Below are 19,165 nucleotides of genomic sequence, written 5' to 3'. Positions count from 1 at the left end.
CGCTGGAAGCCTGTTGCCTCAGGCACTGCTTCTTGGCAGGGCTCTGAACATTGATGGAGCTGAGCACCCAGCTCTGAAAAGTCACGGGGCAGGGGCATCTACTCCCCGCCGATGGAAGAGGGTGACGGCTTGTAGCTCTGCTAAGCACCTCCCTAGGAAAAGCCATCCAGACTTGGCCTTGACTCTGTAACCCCCCGGGCCCAGTCTTGAATCTGGACCGTGCTTGCTCCGGCCCCGTGCGAAAGGCTGGTAGCTCAACTCAGCTTGTCAATTTCCCCCGGCTGCTCGCAGCCCTAGCCGGCCAGGCTGACTTCCTGGAATATCGCCAACAGGAAGAGGAGTTGAAAACTGACACGTGGACTTTGCATGGCACAGAGGGAAACCTCCCGTCCGAGCCCCCAACCAGCTCTGCGAGGCCCGGGCAAAGGGCCAGCCGCCCCAGTCACGCCCTGGGAACCAGACCGGCTTTGCAATTTGCCTCTTTCCTGGAGCTAAGCCGCTTGGAGCCCAGCGGCCGGCGAGAGAGCTGCAAGAATAGGACACGGAACTCTGCCCTAGGGAGCTTTCTAGTCCTTGCTGTCTGCCTCTTTGCAACCCCTCCAGCATCCTCTCTAAGTGCAGTAAGAGCGAGGTCTGTCAGTCATTTTCCTTAGTGCGTCGCCTTTCCTTAAAATAATAATCACCATCATCTGAATGGCCTCAAGTGTGGGCAGGAATGGTGGTCAGGTATATAGTTCTGAGCTGGTCTTGCTACATCATCATCATCACCATCAGGTCTACCAGCAGCAGCCTGTAAAGACGGCATATAAAGAAGACACGAAAAAAGATGGGACTGTGGATTCCTATTGGTCTAGGTAAGACTGGCAGCCTCTTTTGTTATATGTATAATTCTTTTCCTTGTATGTAACCCTCTTCTACGTAGTTTTAATAGTCAGAGTTGTGCCCATTAGGGGCTCTAAATGACAGTGGACAGTGGTCCAGTCAGAGCTGGAGATCACTCCTGTGACACAAGGAGAGCTGAGCTGAGTGTCTTGTTTTGCCACCCACAGGCGTCCTCCTCAGGCACATTTAGTTGTGTCTCCCTTTCCCAGCTGTAAGACAGAACAGCACTCCTGATCTCACAGGAGTACTGTGAGGATAATTACATTAAAGACTACAAAGGAGTCAGATACTATGGGACTGATAAAGTGGGTGAAAAAAGAACCCACAGACAGACAGACACAAACTTTCTTCCTTGCAAATTTGTGCCATTATAGTCAAGCACTATTTTAATCATAGCAATACCACAAAACTGTACTGCAGAGGAAGATAATGTAACCGCAACATAAAATACACATTTTTTAAATGCAGGATGATTGCGTTTATATCTGCCGTGGAGCTGGTTATTCAAACATGTCATTTGAAACATTAGTAGAAGTAACTAGAGCACTCAGTAATAGTTTTCCCAGGTAAAATATTTTCTTTCATTTTTTTTCCAAGCAAAAAATATGCGTCCAAACTGCCTTTATGATGATTATCAGTGTCATGCATATAGTAGTAGTTCAAGTTAGCAATTAGTTGAGGTTAGGTCAGTTTTCAGAAATAGATAGGTAATTTGTTCTGCAGGGGTACGTAGTAGGGCCAATCCTATTCAATGTATTCATAAACAATCTGGAGTAAGGGGTAAAGAGTGAGGTGGCAAAACTTGAAGATGATACTAAACTATTCAAGATAGTTCAGTCCAACGCAGACTGCGAAGAGCTTTAAAAAAATCTCACAAAACTAGGAGACTGCAGATGAATTTTAATGTGATAAATGCAAACTGATGCATATTGGAAAATATAATCCCAAATATACATGCAAAGTGATGGGGGCTAAATTCGCCTTCACCACTCAAAAGAGAGATTTTGGAGTGATTGGGGATAGTCCTCTGAAAATATCCACTCAATATGCAGCAGCAATCAAGAAAGCAAATGGAACATTAGGAATCATTAAAAAGAGAAACAGAGTAAGATAGAGAATATCTTATTGTGGCTATATAAATCCATGGTACAACCATGTCTTGAATACTGCATGCAGATGTGCTCTCGAAAAAGATATCTTGGCATTAGAAAAGGGCAATAAAAGTGATTAGGTGTTTGGAACGGCTGCCATATGAGGAGAGATGAAAAAAAACCTCCGATTTTTTCAGTGTAGGAAAGCGGAGACTAACTTGTTCTAATAATACAAGAATTAGGGGTCACCAAATGAAATTAGAAAGTGGTAGGCTTAAAACAAACTAATCCAATCCATGGAACTCCATGCCAGGGCATGTTGTGAAGACCAGGCTCAAAAAAGAGCTAGATAAATTCATGAAGGCTAGCACTCTCAATGGCTATTAGCCAGGATGGGTAGGAATGGTGCCTCTAGCCTGTTTGCCAGCAGTTGGGAATGGGTGACAGGGGATGGATCACTTGATGATTGCTTGTTCTGTTCATTCCTCTGGGACTCCTGGCATCAGCCACTAGCAAAAGACAGGATACTGGTCTTTCTGGACCTTTGGTCTGTCCTCATGTTCTTATATTCAATTACAATATGCACTGTGAAAAATCACATTCTAAGGTGGGTTAGCTGCCCAGTCTTTAAGTGTTAGAGGCTGCTGCAGTGTATGTGATTTTACTTTAACTTGAGTAGATTGGAGAAGGATTTCCTAGTGCCTTTTGTATTCTCTGCAGTGTGTGTAATGTAGAAAACAGGCTCAAAGCTTGTGCATGGACTTAGTTCGACAAGTCTGTGGCAAATGGTAAGTGAGCGACACATGTAAAATTGCTCCATTCTGCCCATTTTCATGACAGAGGTACATTGCCTGGTATAATGAGGCTCCAATACCCACTTGGTGCCTCTTGGCCCAACCACAATGAATATTATTATTATTCGATATTTTTAAGGACAGGTGAGTCTCCAGGTTATTAAGCCAAAATGTACTACCCTTGACAATGATGGTACATGGAAATCCAGACATGTATTTTGTAGAGGAACCCGAGAATTACCAATGTTAATCTCATCTCTAAAACAGACCCTTCTCTGTTGCCTTGGCAAATCGCTAAACCATTAGGCCTCAGTTTACAGCCACACTCATGATACACATGGGTGCTGCTAGAAATTAATTGGTTAATGTTGGTGAAATGGTTGGGACTGGGAGGTAATTAAGACTGACTGATTGGCAGAAGCCTTGCAAAACTGAAAGCCTGCCATAGCAAGAAGTCTTAATCTTATGTTTAAAATGTGTGATTCATACCAAATAATCACTGCATAGATGGCTGATGAGACTCATCTGGATCCAGCGGTTTCCCCTAGCTCCCAAACACATTACAGAAAGTCTTCTGATTGAACACCCCTTGAAGCTGAAAAGTCCAGCAAATTTCATGGGCTTTGGATAAACTCCCAAGGAGAGTAGTTTAAAAAAACAAACAAAAAAAAAGGAAACAATCTCTGAAAACTTAGTTGATTGTTTTTCTCAACTGCCATTGAAAACTACGCTGATGAAAAGTTCACAGTCATTTTTAACTAATATTTTTATTAATTATTTATATTGTGGCCTCCCCTAAGCACTCCAGTCAGAACTGGAGCTTCAGCACAGTGCTACACGCCATATAATCAGAGAGTTAAGGCTATACAGTAAAGTAAAACATGCAGCTCCAAATAGTTTCCAGACTGATTTAAAAGAAGATGGAGCCTGTAGAACTGATTGGGATTTTTTTTCACCCAAAGTACAGTGTTTGTATTATGTCAATATTTGTCCCTGGTGTGGGGGCAGATGGGTGGGCCAATACAAAAAATCCAAAAGGAAGTTTTACTTGGGGAAAACCTCATTTCAAATTTGTGTCCACCTGCTCCAGTTTTCCCTCTAATTTTTTTTCCATTGATGGGTGGAATAAATTTTGGTATGTGCACCAAAGCATGTGTGAATGTGCACTACCAATAGAAACCCATGTGTCCCACTGTGGGCAGCTGTGTGTGCTCTGCCTATCAGCTGGGTGACACTTGAATTTCTCAGCTTGCAGGGAACCCTGCCTCTCCTCTCCCGTGCTTCTCTGATTTGTTTATTTTTCCCAATAGAAAAAGGTGGGCAATAGTGGCAAAAAAAAGTGGGAGTGCATGAAAATTTGCCCCCGTGCTCAAAGGGAAATGTTGACAGATTTTGAAAATTTTCACCCAAATTTCTTCCCATGAAAAAATCCCTAATTTTTGATGCAAAGTTAGTTGCTGCCGGCCCTGTGCCCAACAAGCTCTACCAACAAGTAGTTGCAATGACTCTAATGAAGGAACAGTGAGAGGGTAATGGAAATGGCAGTAAGCATATCACCTGTCCTGCTGACACACACACAGGCTCAGAACCCTATTGTGTTATGCCCTGCCCACACCCACAGAGATACAGTCCCTGCCCCAGCAAACAAGACAGTCAACAAGAGGGAAGGGAAAAACAGGTATAGAAAAGGGAAGTGATTGCCTAATGTCACGCAGCAGGTGAATTACATATTCTGTCCGTCTGCCCAGATATATATTTAAAATTAAAATAATAGACATAAATGTCCATATTTTCAGAAGGATCCCATCCTGTTGCAGAAACAAGGATTTATCAATATGGAGAAATGACATAGAATCCATTTTCATATTGAAACAAAAGAAAGGCTTGGCAGCCTTCTAGATCCTCCCTGGCCTATGGATGCAGTGAGACAGATAACCACTTGTGGGGGCATGTTTGTTTTCCTCTCTTTGTTTTCCCTGGCTTATTCCATCTTTTGTTCTCCCTGTCTTCAGATCAGGTTTCGTACTCCCTTTTATTGCTCCACTCATACACATTATCCTACCCTCTCCAGATGCCATTCCTAAACTTTCGGGGAACTTGCCAGTAATTCTGTGATACCATACGATCCCTTCTCTTACCAGGACCAACTCTCAGAAAGTTCTGATGAAGGTGCTGGAATGGCTGTGCAGGAAAAAGATGTCAGTTTGAGTAATGATAATAAATTAATTAATGAAACCTAGCACTTGGAGAGCACTTTTCATCTGCAGCTCTCAGAGGGTTATTTCGGAACCCTACAAGCCTACAAAGTTATTCCAGAATAGTTTCTTCTGGAGTTATTATTCCAAAATAAACTATTCCAGAATAATGTGTCTACACTACAGAGAAGTCCCAAAGTAAGCAAAACTTATTCTGAAATTGTAGTTCCACACAATAAAGTTTATTTCAGATTACAAGCCCCTGGATGCACCACTCTAATCCAAAATACTATGTCTCCCTAGCAGCTTTATTTTGAATTAAACTATTCCAGAATACTTTATTTTGAAATAATCTCTATTCCCCATTTACACAGCTCCTGTTTTGAAATAGGCGCTATTCCTCGCGGAATGAGGTTGACTAATGTCAAAATATGCCAATCACTATTTCGAAATTATTTTGAAATAATGGTTGCATTGTGTAGATACAAAGTTATATCAAAATAGGAGAGGTTATTTTGACATAACTTGGCTGTGTAGACCTACCTAGAGTGCTCTACCAGCCAGGGCCTCCAGGACATATGTAAATATCAACACCTCCCTGTTTACAGATGAGAAAGGAAGGCACAGAGAAGTGCTATGTCTTGCCCAAAGTCACACACAAAGTAATTGGTGGATCCAGGCTCAGAGTGCAGAGTTTATGGGGCAGGTTCTGTGCTGTGCTCTTCAGGTGGTGCAGCACAAAAGACACAGCACAGTGTGAGAACCTTCCACCTGCTCGATTCTGAGCTACCTGCAGGGCCGGTGTGGCCCAGGGAATAAGCTAGAGTAGTTGCTTTGTGCAGAACTGTGATAGGGACCAAAATCTGGCTCCTGGTCATTTTCTGCTAGCCTGTCTCCAGTCCCACGGACTGCACTGAACAGTGTTCTGTTCACAGCTTTCTGTTATCAGTGCAAGTCCACATTGGTTTATTTTACTGTACGACTTGCTCTTATTATTAAATAACATCCCTTTATTTAAGGAGCTGTAATCCAAGAACCATGCATCACTTGTGGTAATTCGGGATTGTCAAGTGTGAGTCCTGTTTCAGTGTTTAGTGTGTCTGTATGTGATCACAGCAGCACCTTTCCGCCTCCAGTATTCTGATTTAATAGTGATTTTCTGCTCCTACTACTGGTGAGAATCAAATTCCATTGGTATGCTGCCCAAAGCAAGATGTGAAAAGAGGGGCTAGATACAAAGCTGCTCTTGCTAAGTGGTGCTTGTTGCCAAGTGTTGCAGGAGACAGGCAGGAAGGAAATAAACAAACCCTCTTCTCTAGGTCATTGTAGTTTGTGATTAAATGATTGATTTGAAAAATCAAAGCTACCTCTCATGGCTATAGATCGTAAGGTGTCAACTGGTGTAGGACAGATATGTTGCAATATGGGGGGGTGGCAAAAAGATTTTCTTATGACAATTTTTAATTGTTATGGACAGTACTTTCTTTGTTTAAAAAAAAAGAAGAAGAGCTGATATGCAGCCGGCTCCCCTCCGCCACCAGCCAATCCCGTGGCTGGGGCTGCCAGTACTGCCAAGTACCAGCGCAAAAAAAGCACTGGTTATGTCCATGCTATGGGCCAACTGGGAATGGGGTCTCATTGTGCTAGACATGGTGCAAATACTAGTAACCAGTCCATGTACTAAAGAATTTACAATCTAATTCTACGAGGCAGACACATGGCAGGGAAGGGTGTGACATACAGAAGTACTAGGAGTAATTATTGGTGGGAGCGATCATTTTTGAGAAAAAACAAATTCAGGGAAGCCAACCGTCAAGCTGAGTTAAAAATAACTCCCCAACCCCCTTGGCAGTACCAGTTTCTTTGATTTAACTTGCTTCTGTACAGTGTTATTGGTGTCACTGTGCTGTCTTTACATCACATCAAAACCTGCAGCTAGGTCTAAAGCCAGATCTACAAGACCTTAAAATTGATTATAGATAGGCAATTCCAGCTATGGCAATTGTGTAGCTGGAATCAACTTATCTACAATCAACTCAGCTGGCCAACAGAGGGAGGTCAAGGGCAGAAACTCTCATATCAACCTCTCTGAGGCCCTGGTCTACACTAGGGATCAAAGTCGATCTCAGAATAGCTAGAATCGACATATCAGGATTGACTTTCTTCCCTGGTGTAGAGCAGGCCTGTTTGGGCTCGTGTGGATGTCCCTTACTCTATGCATCAGCATAAAGAACAAGGATTGATAGTCGAGCCCAGAGAGATCAATTTTACCCTGTGTTCAAACGTGCGGCAAAATCGATCCCCAGAAGATCAACTGCGGTGCGTTGACTCCCAGTAAGTGTAGACATACCCTTAGTTCTCTCAACATTGAGTCAGGGCAAGGGTAGGGTGACCATCCGTTCCATTTTTGGTGGAACCGTCCTGTATTTGGGACCCAAAAAGACATCCTGACATTTTATAAAAGGGTACTTCCTGTGCAGGTGCAGCTGCCAGCTGGAGAGCACGTACTCTGCGTCAGTATGTGCTCTCCACAACAGAGGGAGCCAACCGAGGCTCGTGGAAGGTGCAGGGAAGGGAGCTCCGTGGCTGTTCCCTCCCTGCTGCTTTCCTAAGGCTCAGGGAGCAGGGGAGTGCCGTGGCTGCTGCATCCCGGCTGCTTCTATGAGGCTTGGGGATGGTGGGATGGAGCACCACGGCTGCTCTGTGCCAGCTGCTTCCCCAAGGCTCGGGGAAGAGGGAGAGAGCACCCCCCTAGTCCCATATGTGGCCATGGGAGATATGGTCACCTTAGACAAGGGTCAACTGTCGACCCCAGGTAGTTCAATATTGTGTGTCCCCACTAGGCGTGTGAAATTGAACCCCAGAAGATTGAGCCTAATTGGGTCGATCTTCTGGGCAGGGAAGACATACAGTAATTCTGAGCTAACGATTCTTGTTTTAGTCCCTGTGAAGACACAGATGATGTGTGACAACGCTGTGAATATGAGCAGCCCAAGATCTCACTGTGCTTTACAAGGGAGGGTGGGAACATTTTTGTCCCTTTTTGAAAGAGAAGGAAGCTGAGCTATCAAGACACTTGGGCAGGTTCATCAGAGACAGGGAGAGGGCAGGACCACCATGAGGTGGTTCAGAACACTGCCCTTATGTGCTATCTGTCCGCAGTGGCCCCTTTAGACCATGCCGTCGGAGTGCAGGTTCAACATGGCTACACCCCCCAATATGGAGCCACACAAAGCAGCATTAACAGGGATCAGGCTCTGAATTTATAACTTCTTCTACTATAGGCAACTCCCCTCAGCAGAACAACACCAAATGGTTGGTCTGCTGGCCACATAGATGGATAAGACTATTCTTAGCCTTAGCCTTGCTGTCTGAACGCCACCCTGCTTCCTCCTTAAAATACACACGCATAACTACAATCCTCATTCCAGTCTGAAAAGCCAGCACCAACTAAAATCTAAGGGCAGCTTGAGCTCCAGACTATCCATTTGAAAAGCCAGCTGAGCTGTCGGTAAACAGGCGGAATCACTGACTGAGGGAAAGGGATAGGTCTGAATCAAGAGAAATGAAGCTGAACAAATATTAGCTGAGGGGCAGCTCCTGGAGAAATTCCTGCCACATGAAAAACACAGAGAAACTAAAGCACCACTATGCTGCTGGCTTTCTCTGGGCTAGAGTGAGGTGTGGGCTATTTATTTATTTATTTATTTATTTAGCCTCTTGGAGATCTGTGACTTCCTAGGACATTAAACATAAACCAACCTCGCCGATACAGAAGGGCAGACAGTGATGTTTGCTTTCGCCTATGGCAGTCGTTCCCAGCCTCTTCCCTACTGCAGACCCTCAGTCACCCACCGCAGACCATTCGCAGACCCCGATCAAAGCCAATTCTGGCTGCTGTGTATACTTTATTAATGAAAAAGGAAACCACAACATTGATTTTTGGATAACTATTAATAACATGATTGGAAGAGATTTAATTTAAAAATAATAATTGATTGTAACTTTGCAATTTATTTAAAACTTATTTTCTATGATGATTTTTATTTCTTTATTTTTTCATGGACACCCCTGCAATACTGTGGTGGACCTGCAGCAGTCCATGGACCCCAGGTTGGGAACCACTGACTCAGTTATTCAGCTTGTGTAAGCACAGGAATCCTAGGAGATTGCTACCTAGGGATGTTTCAAAGCAGAGCTGCAGCGAAGAGCCAGATATATATTGAATATGTGGAGATACACCTGTCTCATAGAACTGGAAGGGACCTTGAGAGGTCATCGAGTCCAGTTCCCTGCCCTCACAGCAGGGCCTATCACCATCCCTGACAGATTTGATTTTTTTTTTTTTTTTCAATTTATGTGTCCCAGATGCCTAAATGGCCCCCTCAAGTGTTGAACTCACAACCTGTGCGGTGATGGAGACAGGAATCTGCAAGAAGTTAAAAACAAGGGCATTGGATATGGCTGTCTGAATGCAGGGTTGTTGGAATAAACAAGCCAAACCAAGTCGATGCGTCTAACTGTGACCCAAACACAGGGACTAATTAAAGGCATGTCCCAGTGTCGAATAGTGCTTGGTAAAACAAAGGTTGCTTTCTAGGTGGTGAACTTCCCCATCACCCACACAAATGTGCCTGATGCTGGGGGAAAGGGATGGAACTGTAGATTTCTATTTCATCTCTATGATTTCCTGTGGCATTTGAGGGTTATTGTGGAGCTTTTGTATAGGTAAGAGAAGTTGAAGCATTAGGGCAGATTTACACTACCCCAGAAGATTGCCTCACTCAGCGTCGATCTTCTGATGTTTGATTTCACACATCTAGTAGAAACGTGCAGAATCGACCTCTCAGGGGTCGCAGTCGTCCCCTGTACTCTTTGCAAGATACAAGGAGTAAGGGAGGTTGCTGGGAGAAACTCTCTTGTTTGCCTTCCCCGGTATAGACAGCTAAGTTAGCCGAGTGCAGATATGTTGATTTGAGCTACGTAATTGCCATAGTGAAAATTGTGTATCTGGGGTCAACTTTCTTAGCTTCATGTAGACATAGTCTTAGTTTGAGAGCTGATGCGTGTTCAGTTCCCTGCAGGAGCAGACCGATCTTCCACTTGGTTTGCTGAGAGCCAGCTGCTTGAATTGATACTCAAACTTCTGTATGGGTGACCTTGTCACATAGCAAACCTCTGACTGCAACCTCCCCTTTATAAATTAAAACCACATTTCTTTATATTAAACACTACTATAAATGCTGGAGGCAATGCCAGGTTTGGGAGGTGAAGGCTGACAGCTCATAACCCCCCTGTAATAACCTCATGACCCCCTGAGGGGTAATAACTCCGAGTTTGAGAACCCCTGAAGTATAAGGATTGGAGAACCCCATGTGACTATCTGACCTAGTGTCTCTCCAGCACTTGTTGCCCCTGCTCAGCAGGATCATTTCTTGATCCCAAGTCTCCCAAGAGAGTGGAGGCCACCCAAAAGGCTCCTGAAGAGAGACTAGGACTGAACACTCCACATAGTCAGAGTCATCAGCTGGGAGTCAGAAAACAAGTTTATTGCCAGTTCAGTCACTTCCAGATAGCACTTTGAACAAGGCACTTAGACCAGTTTTTGTGACTCAGTTTCCATATTGGTAACAGGCAAATTTTGTTTTCTCACTTTATGAGGGAGGTTCTTAGGTTGACTTTATTAACATCTCCTTGACTTTAAGGCCAGAAAGGATCGTTTTCATCTAGTCTCATACGCTCTTTGTAAGCCACAGAACCTCACCCAGTAAAGCACGTTTAGCTTCTCAGATGGAGGGTGCTAGAGGCATGCAAAATAATGCTTTTTTTTAATTACTATTTAGTTCTTGAGATAGGGACATGTAGTCCCCCCACTCCTCAGTGTCTGCGGACACTTTCCTATTTGCCTTGTAAATTGTTGTTTTGAACTAAGCAGAACAGTGACTCATCTGCAGTTACAATAATAACTGTAATTAGGGAAAAATGATTCTGCAACTAAGGTGCTTTCCTCGGATATAAACACATCAGGATCCTTGGATTAATTCTTTCAATAGTTTGGTGCAGAGGTGAAGCTTGTGCTTATATGTGACACTTAGTATTGTTTTAGTGGATTTTCTGGCTAGAAATGCTGTCTAAAAAGCTTGCCCTGTTTTGAAGTCTTCTCCACACTTTTCCTCTTGGTTTGTGCTTATATCTACAGCTACATATTTCTAGAAAATGAAAACAATAGAAATAAATGACATAAAACAGACTAGCAATCCATGACAATAATCAGGTCCTGTGAAATAATCTTCCACTTTTTAAAAAAGGATTAAAAACTAAAGCTCATAAAAATATTCCATAGAAATTTTGTCAAAAACCAGGTGGGGAGAAAAGGTTTCCTGTTTTCTAATCCCCCTTGTTGTTGTTCCTGTATATTATTTATTTTTACTGCAGCAGAGCCTAAGTAACATTAGGTACCATTATGCAAAGCACTATGCAGCCATTCTGTCAGAGATAGTCCCTGCTCCAAAATGTTTACCATCTAAAACAAGAAACCAGGTAAAGGAAGGCTTATTACCTCCATAGGAAACAGAGATTAAGGCCACCCACTCAGGGTCAATCTTCCAGGGTTTGATTTTGCACACCTGGTAGAGGCATGTGAAATCAACCTATTGGCGTTGTCAGTCGACCCCTGTACTCCTCACTATCGAAACTCTCCCGTTGACCTTCCCCAGTGAGGACAGCCAGGTAAGTTGATTGCAGATAAGTCCATTCCAGCTATCCATTTGCTGTAGCTAGAATTGCTTACCCGCAATCAACTTACCTGCCTTGTGTAGACCTTGCCTAAGTCACTCACCAAAGGGGACATACAGGGTCTGTGACACAGGTGGGAACTGAACCAATGTTCTTGAATCTCATTCTAGTGCTTAAACCACCACTGTCTTTCCTCTCTCTGTCATTTTCCTCTCTTCTTCTGTCCATAGTTAAAATGTTGTAGGCCCTGATCCCACACAATGTGAATGTGGCATGTTTCTTATGCACTAGGTCAGAAATTCTGAGCTGGGATCAGGAAGGCAGGGGAACCTGATTCAGCATTAATGAGAGCACCTCCTGTGCCGCCACCCAGTTATTCCCACAGGAGTTGAACAACATTTCTGCCCATTGTGGATCCAGTACACTCATCTCTCTCTCAACAGGAACTCCCTGTCAACATCCTGGGCCTAAGCCAGTGCCTGGTGAAATCACTGACACCAGAGAAATGTAGGTGTAACATGATACTATAGTGATTTGATACAAGGTAAAGCCACTTGCTTCTGCTGAGAGCCTGAGGTAAATGTCCACTGGAGCGAAGGGAACGCATCCATTGACCGCTTTGAGTTTGGTTCAGGACACCTGCACCTAACCTGACTTGGCCAGCCCACGTGCCATTCTCTGCATTCTTAGAGAGGGGAAGGACTTTGGGCAGACAGTTACCATGCACTCGAATGAATTCTCACAGAAAAACAATAAAAGACACAAGTCATCCACATGCAAACACTTTTCAAAAACGATCACTTTGTATCTGACCTCAGTCCTCACCCGCAAAGGAAACCGCATCACCCCTTCAAAAGATGAGCCTGAGAATTCAACTGCATAACTCTGCAGGAGGCTAAAAACTATGGACTGGGTTTATAGCTCGTTGTAATAATTTTTAACCCCTCTGCCTACTAATCTTTAATTGCTCACTTCATTTAAATGGTCTCTTGCAGCGTGCACAAACCCCTTGTCCTTAACAATCTGTCCCAATTTATAAGCTCAGACACGCTAGTTAGCTTCCCTAGATCTCAAGAGGAGATCTGAAAAGCTTGACAGTGTGTCCCTTCTACCAAAAGGAGTTGGTCTAGTAAAAGACCACCTCAGCCACCTTGTCTCTCTCTCATCCTAGGACCAACACAGCTCCAACAGCACTGCAGTTATCTCCTCAATGAAATGTAGGACTCTTAATACCTTTGAAGTCAAGGGACGGGACGTGAAATCTTAATAATTAAAACTTTTTTTTTCAGAGTTGGAATTTCCTTTTCGTTTCTTTTGGGTATCTGTGCCTCTGTGCTTACTGCTGCAAACACTGCAAGGTGTGCAAGGCACTATCATAAAGAACAAGTGAACTCAGTGGGCTCAAGTCTGGCTTGCCTTGCACCCCCACACAGTCATTCACACCTTTGTGGGGTATCAGCATGGTAGTATCTTACTCCCACTATGCACAGCCCTAGATACAAGATGCCCAGCAAGAGGCATTTGGGCCTCTTTTCTGATCCCGAGGAAAAGCAGAAAAATATAGAGAACTTTTCCTAACATTTAGTGTAAGAAATTAAAATAGTATGGCATAAAAACATCATGTTTGATAGATCTGACCTGAATCCCTGTCCCTTCTTTGGTCAGCCCAAAAGTTCAAAACTTACACACCTGCATTATCATTTTTACTGGACCCATTGACCACATTAAGGAAAACTAGGTCACGGCTGTCTCACTCCTTTCCACGCCCCCATCATGGCATGTTCAGGCCAGCCCCTCCCCTACCAAAATCTGAAATAGTGCCCCCTGCAGCTGTGCTTTAATTGTAGAAGTGTAGACAAAACCCAACACTGCTCACTGTTTCACAGCTGGGAACAAAGCAGCATTAAAGAACCTGCACAGGACATGAAAGCAGGTGGATGAGGCCATATCTGAACGTGAAGCTGGCATTGCTGTGACATTTTGCTCTTCAAAGGGAGACTTGTGTGGCTTGCGAAAGCCCTCCAAGAAACCTGTATGACCTGTGTGGCAGCATTGTGTGATCTGAATTAGAAGTTGGCAACCTGGTTTGTCTTAAAGCTTGTTTGTTCCCTATCTCTTTCTTCATCCTTGCAGGCCCGAATCTCGAATCTGGACTGTGATGTTACTACTCGGGACTTGTTTACTGTACTGTGCCAGGGTGACCATGCCCATCTGTGCGGTGGCTATGAGCAGACACTTCGACTGGGACAAGAAACAGTCTGGCATTGTTCTGAGCAGCTTCTTCTGGGGCTACTGCTTAACTCAGATCATTGGAGGGCACCTCAGTGATCGGTATGGGAAATTTCTCTACCATCCCTGGCTCAGTGTTTGCTATAACACTTCTTAGCAAAGTTACCTTACCTCTAACTCCTGCCCCAAAGGGGGTGAGGATTGATAACTATCTGGGAAGTACATTGATATCTCTGGAGGAGAAGCTCCAGAGGCCTGATCCAAAGTAAACTGAAGTTGGAGTTTTTCCATTGACTTCAGTCAGTTTGCAATCAGACCCTATGGTTCTGGTCCAGCAGAGCACTGAAGTACCGCGTCACCTTATGAATGTGAGTAAGGTGTAACCAACTCAAAATTGATCTCAGGTTACATCTATACTACAGTAGAAAGTCAAGTTAAGCTATGCAACTCCAGCTATGTGAATAACCTAGCTGGAGTCAATGTACCTCAGTTACTGTGAGCTCTACACCATATAGGATTGATCAGAGAAACTCTTCTGTTGACTTCCCCTACTCTTCTCATCCAGGGTGGAGTAACAGGGTCTATGGGAGAGTGATCTGCTGTGATCTGCATCTGTATTGTGGAAACACCTGTAATTATTTGACTAAATTCATCCCCCAGACTGCAGTGTCTTTGGGAGGTGTACGGGGGGGGCACAGCTTGCCTGTAAAATCTTGTGTAAGAAACACAGTCTTAGAGTCACACGTTATCTGTGTGAAGTGGTGTGCCAATGCACGGTGGTCTTTAATAGACTGCCAGCAAAGTGCCCCCATGACAGGAAAGATTACAGGCAAGCAAAGCCAGTGCTGAAGAGCAGATAGAACAGGAAACAGCACCCGTCCTTTGAGAAAAAATGAACGGTGCTCACGACGTGTTGTTATTGAAACTTCCCCTGCATCTGTTGTTCTCATCCCTGAGCTCGTGCCTTTCCGTGTTGTTAACCTGGCTATTCAGGATGGAGGGAGGTTCCCAAGATAGTAAAAAGACTGAGGACTACTGCTCCTTCCCTGTTGTTTGTAAAGCTCTTTCTGGGGCTTTGAAATCAGGTTTCATTCCCGGCTGATGTCCCCCTCATTTATCTGTTTTCTCCTTACCTTGCTGAGAGAGGCTTGTAATTACAAGACCAGCTGTTGCTTATGTTCTCCATGGGCAGGGGTGGAAAGTTGTATGAGCCTGTGCACCACCCATGTGAGAGCATGGCAGCCCAGCTCCACCAAAGTGTGGGACTAGGTCTCTCCATGAGCCCTCCCTGCCAGTCCCACATGTCTCCCCTGGTACACCCCGGCCCTGCCTGCTGCCCTTTTGTGATTTAAAATGGCCACTGATCCCTGCAACCACCCCTGGCAGTGCTGTGTGGCTAAAGCAGCTTCTTGTTACCAAGTCTGGAGGTGGCTGTGAATGTATCCCTGTGTGGGTCACTTACAGGACCTGCCCCAAGTAAGTGCCACACCCCTCACCTCCTCCTGCATTACCAACAATGTAACTATGTGGACGGGTGTGGTGGGTAATCACTTTCCCAACAGTGTGAATGTGCCAGGCATCTGCTGCTGTTGGGGAGCAAATGGGGATTTCCTTTATATACTCCTTCACTCACTGTGCCTTCCAGGCCCCCTCAGGTGTGCAGTGAAATGGTAGGAGTTCTGCAGGCATGACCAGTTGAAGATGACTCCAGATGCAACCAGGGAGTGGAGGGAAGAGGGCACAGGAAGGGTCTGCTTTGCTGCTCAGCTCCCTGAAGGACGTAGGTGAAGGAGGAGCAAGTCAGCAGGTTGTCCCTGAGAACATTTGTGGGGTGGGAAGGTCCAATGGAGAGCCACTTGGCCTACATTCAGCTGGGAAGAGAACCCTCATGTCCTGATCCCTAGACCTTGTGCTAACCCCATGCCCTAAGCACAGTTCCCTCCCTCCTCCACACACATCATACTTGCCTCTCTTTCAGGATTGGAGGAGAAAAAGTCCTCCTCCTCTCTGCATCTGCCTGGGGCTTCATTACCGCTATCACACCATTGTTCACCTACATCAGTTCTGCCCACCTGCTTTTCATGACCATTGCCCGATTCCTCATGGGACTGCTGCAAGGTGAGACAAAAAGTGGTGTGTGTGTGTGTGTGTGTGTTCTACTGATTTAGGAATTGCTTCTACTGAAACTCTCAGATATCATGGACTCAAATGACAGGCATCACTGCCACCTGTAAATTGCTGGGCTGATCAGAGTGAACTTCAGTTTCGGGGCTCCCCGCATCTGGAAATCCTATTCTCAGTGCTGGTGTGGCTAGGTTTCCAGATGGGGCCCACTGAGAAATGTGTCTATGACAAGAATGGTGCCGTCACTATAGGATGCATTAGTCTCTCTGCCGGGCTCTGAACATGATTCAAAGCACCTGCAATCTGGGGAGGTTTCTTTGGCCTTCTGTCTGAGTGATGATAATTTGCGGAATGAGGACCTGGAAGTGGGGCCGCTTGGCATGTGGTACCCCAAAGTTGGTCAGGTGACTTTTTCTTGTTTGCTCTGGGTTATTTTCACGGTTTTATTTTTGGGCTTCAGCCTCCACCAACTGTGGGTGCCTGATAACTGCAGGCTGAACTCTCATTTCCATTGCTCTTAGGAGTGTACTTCCCTGCCTTGGCGAGCCTCTATTCTCAGAAGGTCCGGGAAAGCGAGCGCGCCTTCACCTGCAGCACGGTAGGAACCGGCTCTCAGTTTGGGTAAGTTCCCGCAGGCCAGTGTTCCCTGGGCTTTGAGCAGTGAGTGACAGGAGCTCAGAGTGATGCCGAATGAGAGAAAGCACCATTGAACTGCCGCAGGCAAAACCACTAACCCATCACATACATCTGCAACATGGTTCCCTCTAATTTTATCCATCTGTGGGTGGAATAAATTTTGTTATGTGTGCCAAAGCATATGGGGATGTGCACCACCATCGTGCTTAACATCTGTGTGGCCCCTGACTCTCTCCTAGGCGGCGCCCAAACGCTCAGCTTACAGAGACCACCAGGGCTGTCCTTAAGATTTTTGGTGCCCTGAGCAGCTGAGCACCTGCACCTTCCAGCAACTGCAGGGGTGGGGAGAGCCCACTCTATGGAGTGGGGCTGTGCTGTGGGCTGAGAAGGCAGGAGTTGTGTGGGGGTGGGCAGGAGGAAGACAGGGATGCTGCAGGGGGAGCAGGCAGATGGTGGGGCACCAGCCAGCTAGAGGTGTGGGCTGGCAGGTGGGCAGGATGGAGAGTTGGGGTGGGGAGACCGGGAACTGGGGGATAGCGACTGACAGGGCTGGGAGGCACAGCGGGGTGGTGCTCAGGAAATTGGAGCCGCTGCCCAGGGTGGTTCCTGGCATAAGTGGCACAGGACATTACTAACTTTGAAGCACCACCGGGGCCCCAAATTTAGTGGTACCCTATACAACTACATATACTGCATATGCTTCAGGACGGTGCTGGGGATCACAGATCTGGACTATTGGATTCTGGCGGGCATGTGTGCCACATGAAGAAAGTTTTGACAGTTGCTCTAGAATATACACACTCAAAGACTCTGAGTCCTTTGCAACGTATTGTACTCCCAGGTGTATTGAAGAGTAGTGGGACTTTTTGTCTTTTGAACAAGCAGCTTGAAGGAGTTGCTGCTGGTTTGCTGTAAGAAGTGGCATGAGCCAGCAGGAAGAGCAAGACAGACCATGTATGGTCATGAGTTCTGTTTCTGGGCCTGCCACTGACGTGTTGCATGACCCTGAGCATGTCACTTAAACTCCCCAGTCTCGGTTCTCTTTGTTAGATGAGAATTAACAGTATTTTCCTTCCTGCATGAAGTTGTCGGAGAATCTCCAACAGGAAGGGCTGTAGGGCAGCAAAGTATGTTATGCAATTTATGTTCTATCCTGACTTTCTTATGCTAATAGGTGCATTCTTGGATGTAAATGGTGGCCTTATTGGACGGACTAAGGGCATGTCTACACAGCAATTAAACACCCGTGGCTGGCCCCAGTGAGCTCATGGAGCTTGGGTCGGGGGCCTCTAGAATTTGCAATACAGACATCCAGGGCTGGAGCACAGGTCTCAAACTCATGACCTGCAGGGCATGCACAGCCTGAGCAGTTTCACAATGCAGCCCAGGAGTCCCTGTGGCCCAGGGTGCATGTGTCCGTGTCCATCCCCATCCCCACCAACCCACCTCTTTCTGCCCTGTCCTCTCCCCCCATTGCCCCATACCCCCAAAACCCATCCGCAGGGGATGCAGTGACTGCGGGGGCCTGAGCCCTGCTGCCATCCTGTGCCAGGCCCCCCCCCCCACCCGAAAAGTGCCGAGGCCACATCCCTTCAGGAAGGGGGACTATGAGAAGAGGTGAAATGGGGGTGCAGGGGGGAGGGCAGAGTGGGAAGAGGTGGAGCTTGGGGGTTGTGTTTCCCCCTAACCCCCTCCAGCTGAAGGGCTCCCCAGCCAGATTGTGAAACTGCTCAGGCAATAGCTGGTCTGTGGACTGAGTCTGAGACCCCTATTGTACTGTGGAATGGATTTTAGTAACTGAGCAACTTCTCCATACAGCGTTATGTGGTCAGGATAACTAGCCAGTGCAACAGTTTGACAAGACAAACAGCCCCTGGATAAATAACAGCCAGTAAACCCCAGTGTTTGCCCAGTAACACTTTCAGCATGGTTGAGAGGGTTGTGGGTTTCCCAAAGCACACTCTTATCTGGTTCATGATCTTTTTGGCTTTTCCTTCCAGGACGCTGGTGATTGGCGGGGCAGGGTCCCTCTTGCTGGACTGGTATGGCTGGGAGAGTGTCTTCTATTTCTCTGGTTTACTCACTTTGCTCTGGGTTTACTGCATGTGCAAATATCTCCTGAATGAACAAGGTAACCTCCTTCCCCCAGGCCTTCATTGGCTAGGCTGTGATGTGGGATGATAGAGATGTGATGTACTGGGGCAAACTGCAGATGTGTATTGGGGCAAACTGCAGATGTCACCTCCTTCTCCTCTGGCTGGAATCTGAGTGCACCCATCTGATCAGCCGCCCATCTGACCCAGAGGGCCGAATGCCTCTCTCTTCCTGCTTTGTGACTCTTTCTGGGGCTTAGGCAGAAACTTAAGCAAGTCAGGAATTTTTATGGCAAAAATGTGGGCACCTGCAGTGGTTGGCACCTGCAGTGGTTGGCACATGTCCATGGCTGGCAGTGGAGCCAGAACTGGGGCTTCGGACCTGA

At 45.9% G+C, this 19,165-nt stretch overlaps 1 protein-coding gene across 1 annotated transcript in view; it reads left to right on the top strand.

Annotated features, from left to right (window-relative positions):
- Nucleotides 1-693: 693 nt before the first annotated feature.
- SLC17A9 (solute carrier family 17 member 9) overlaps nt 694-19,165 on the top strand; it is a 30,884-nt gene continuing 12,412 nt past the window's right edge. The window contains exons 1-5 of the mRNA XM_075011947.1: nt 694-854; nt 13,831-14,028; nt 15,905-16,044; nt 16,572-16,671; nt 18,687-18,817. Of these exons, the coding sequence (XP_074868048.1) occupies nt 694-854; nt 13,831-14,028; nt 15,905-16,044; nt 16,572-16,671; nt 18,687-18,817 (730 nt within the window). The remainder of the gene's footprint in view (nt 855-13,830; nt 14,029-15,904; nt 16,045-16,571; nt 16,672-18,686; nt 18,818-19,165) is intronic.

The sequence above is a fragment of the Carettochelys insculpta genome, chromosome 17, assembly GCF_033958435.1.
Source record: "Carettochelys insculpta isolate YL-2023 chromosome 17, ASM3395843v1, whole genome shotgun sequence".
NCBI classification, from domain to species: Eukaryota; Metazoa; Chordata; order Testudines; family Carettochelyidae; genus Carettochelys; species Carettochelys insculpta.
Note: the sequence above shows the minus strand (reverse complement) of the source record. Positions and strands in the feature narration are given on the sequence as shown.